Raw genomic sequence first — 3799 nt, 5'->3', positions numbered from 1 at the left:
TGGTTAGAAGCAGTATTGTCTCTAGTTTTGTACTTGTTATTATTGCGACCATATAACAAAGTGAATGTTACCGAAGGCCAATGTTTAAATTACGTAAAAATTGCAATACATTCAATCTGACATCCCTCAAATTATATATAAGACTTGTTTTGCAGTATGCTAATTGCATGTGAATAAGGAGTTCAAATAAAAGCCTACAATTAGTATTTGTTTTTAGATATCTGATTATGACTTTGTTCAGTTGTGAGGAACAGAGAGAAAAAATAAATAAATAGAAAAAGAACCTATGGGGCTTCAAGGTGTGTATACAGTAGAGGGGGTATGTGTGAGGATATTATTCCATTTTTGTATAGGAGACACCTGCAGCTAGGGAAATGAGAGCCCTCAGAGCACTGACCTATCTGTCTCCCAGCACCCACTGTGAAGATGAAGTGGACATTCTGGTTGAGTATATGCTTGGATTGCAGGGCAGGGGCAGAATGACAGTGTTATTAACTAAATGTCTGTGTTCCCTTCAAAATTTATATGTTGAAGCTGTGAACTCAGTGCAGCTGTATTTGGAGATGGAAGCTCTAAGAAAGTAATTAAGGTGAAATGAGGTCATAAGGGTGGGATCCTGATTGGATAAGTTTAATGTCCCTTTAAGAACAGCTTCCAGAGATGGCTTTCTCTCTCCTAACATCCACACACCAAGGAAAGGCCAAGTGAGAACACAGAGAGAAAGTGGTCACCTACAGGCAAATGGACAGAGCCTGCATGAGAAACTGAATTGGCCAGAACCTTGATCTTGAACTTCTCAGACTTCAAAACTGTGATAAATACATTTCTGTTGTTTAATGCATCCAGTCAATGGGGTTTTGTTGTGGCAGGCAAATACAGATAGTAACCTTCCTTCATTCAGAATCAAAGACCAAATAGAAAACCCTGGGCTATGACACAACAGCTAGATATCTAGTGTCCCATTAGTAGTCCCCTGGCCCCAAATCCTCTTCTCTCCTACTCTAAACTCAGCTACAGGAATTTTCTACTCTCCGTAGGTTCATATGAGAAAATATGACCAGGGCATTCAGAGAGGCAGTTTGGAACATTGCATCACTAGAGTTACAGGAGAGGAATGGAAATGTTGACAAAGGAGGAGAGGAGAAATCAGAACGCATTGTCAGTAGGAGGTGAGAGCTTGGCTCATGGTGCAATGGGAGAAAGGAAAAAAAGAAACATGAAGATTGGAAGACAAAGGGAGAGAGGAAGAAGAAATAGAAAAGTTAGTGGATAAACAAAGGGCCGGAAAGGCAGAGAGAAGAGGCATGTGTGACATGATGAAGAAATAAAGAAACTATACTGTACATGAAGGCAGTGTGCCTCTCTCCTTTTGTGCCTATCCCCATACATGCCACAGAGAGGAAAGGTTTGAGCAATAGGAATTTTCCCTGAAGTTAAGCAAAAGGCACTTTCCCTCATTGTTATACCCAAATATTTCCATCTTTTTTGTAGCACAATGGTTTTCAGAATGAGAAGCATTGAAATCTCCATGTCACTACTCTCCACTGCTTCTGTAGAAAAATGTATGTACACTATATTTACTTTGCAGTAGCAGTGGGGCCAGGATAATAAAAAAAACTCAACCAGAAAAGGAGAGAACCATGGAATATTCAAAATGCATATGTTCATCTTCTCAACAAATTGCATAAAATTATAGGACAAGCAACTAGCACATTTGATGAAGAATCAAAGTGAGCACCTCTCACCTCACCTCCCCCATCACTTCCTAACTTCCCTCAGAAATTTATTTTCAGAAATGAATTATAAGAAAATGAATTGGACTAATCGAACTCTACACAAAATTACATATTTGCTTTCTCTACTTCCTCCCACACCACAAGAAGTTCATCAGTAGAAATAAGGAGAAATTGAAGCTATGGCATTCTAGTGGGCACAGCATGGGTTTTATTCTTACCTGCCTTATCTACTTCCATAGCATGATCAGGAGTGGTAAACACTTTTGACTTTTGTAACAATGGTAATGATGGTAGTGTAGTTACTGTTTCCTAACTTAGTAAATAATCCCCAGTAGTTATCATAACCCCACCTAAAACTGACTACGAGTTAATACTTGAAAAGTTGATAGGAGCGTTTCACACTATCTCTAATGGCCTCTTTGACTTTGTCATTCCGGAGAGTGAAGATGAAAGGGTTCAGGAAAGGAGTTACCACGGAAACGAGCAGGTAAACTATCTTATTGTACTCAGCTGCCTGCGTTTGATTGGGTTTCACATAGAGGAACAGGCAGCTGCCATATCCAAGCACAACAATGGTGAAGTGGGAGGCACATGTAGAGAAGGCTTTCCTCCTGCCAGAGGCAGTGGGGATCTTGAGGATGGTGGAGATGATGTAAGTGTAGGAGACAATTACTGGTGCCAGAGAACCAATGATAATGAAAATGGCCATTAAAAAAAGAATAAACTCTGTGAAAAGGCTGTCATCACAGGATAGTTTGAGAAGTTGCCCTCGGTCACAATAAAAATGGTCTAACACATTTGATTTGCAGAAGGTCAGCTGAAATGTGGCATAGACTGGCCAGATTTCAGAAAGGAACCCAAACATCCACGACATAATTACCACCCAGATACAGGTGTTGTTGTTCATAATGATGCTGTACCTCAAAGGGTTACAGATAGCCACATAACGGTCCACAGCCATCACTCCCATTAATGCAAACTCTGTGGTCCCCACAGCAAGGTTCAAGAAGAGCTGGGCAACACATCCAGCCAGAGATATTGTCTGCATCCCAGGGAGCAGCAACCCCCAAAGCATGACTGGAATGATAGTGGATGTGATCAGGATCTCTGAGGCAGAGAGGTGGCCAAGGAAGAAATACATGGGGGACTGTAGACGTTTATCAACACAAACAATCACAATGATGACCATGTTTCCCATTAATGTCACTGAGTAGAAGAAGAAGAAGGTAGCAAAGAGGATATGGTGTAGTTCCTTGGAGCCAGGGAAGCCAAGGAGACAAAACTCAGTGGCACTTGAGTGATTGCTCATCATTTAGTCCTTGTTTCTGCTCCTTGTGAAACTCCGATATCAAAAGAAAGGTGGGACTACTTACTCCACATGCTCCTGCTCTCCTGTTCTCAAAAGAGAAGGGAGACAGTTTAGGGTAAGAAACTAGTTTCTCCTGATAATTAGGTGAGTTGCTACTACCATTATGCTCTGCATAAAGGCAACCCCAAATATTGCCTCTTCAAATCTCACTGTCAGGAATGGGTCAAGGCAGCTTCTTCTGTATTAATGGGGGGGAAAACACCTTCCTTATCTTTTTTCCCCCCTGGAAGTTCCTTCTCCAGGGGACAGAGGCTAAAGGTGCTAGGATTGTCCTATTCTTCTTACGTTAATTGTATCAAATGATATAATGGCCTTCCAGGTGATGTGCAGGATGGGGAACATTGAACCCCTGCCCCTGTCCACACTGGTACTACAGAGTCCCCATCTTGTGACCAGCAGAAAAGAGACATAATTCCAAGAAAACATCTCTGCTTTTCCCCAGATCTTATAACCTCTATATTACAGAACAACAAGATCTCCAAATGGGAACTCTGGAGCTTGGGATAACTTCCCAGAGCTGATTCATTTTTCTCTCATTCCATTTTCTTTCCAAAGTCTTGGAAGAAAGGAAATATGGCACTTGGCACTGACAAAAATAGATCTCTACCCTTACTTCACACTTTTCATTACTCAGATGCCATCTCCTTAATGGGCTCTTTCCTATTCCCCTAACCCTAGATAGGAAGGTCTTGAT

At 41.4% G+C, this 3799-nt stretch overlaps 1 protein-coding gene across 1 annotated transcript; it reads right to left on the bottom strand.

Moving 5' to 3' along the window:
• Window positions 1–2103: 2103 nt before the first annotated feature.
• On the bottom strand, window positions 2104–3048 carry LOC307108060 (olfactory receptor 9A4-like; the record flags this gene model as incomplete). The annotated part of the gene is made up of 1 exon (XM_079785770.1): window positions 2104–3048. One exon carries the CDS (start codon window positions 3046–3048, stop codon window positions 2104–2106), a length of 945 nt encoding a protein of 314 aa, XP_079641896.1.
• Between the last annotated feature and the right edge of the window lie 751 nt (window positions 3049–3799).

Source organism: Cnephaeus nilssonii (genome assembly GCF_951640355.1).
Source record: "Cnephaeus nilssonii genome assembly, chromosome: 12".
Taxonomy (NCBI): Eukaryota; Metazoa; Chordata; class Mammalia; order Chiroptera; family Vespertilionidae; genus Cnephaeus; species Cnephaeus nilssonii.
The sequence above is the reverse complement of the archived record's forward strand: the minus strand, read 5'-3'. Positions and strand labels throughout refer to the sequence as shown.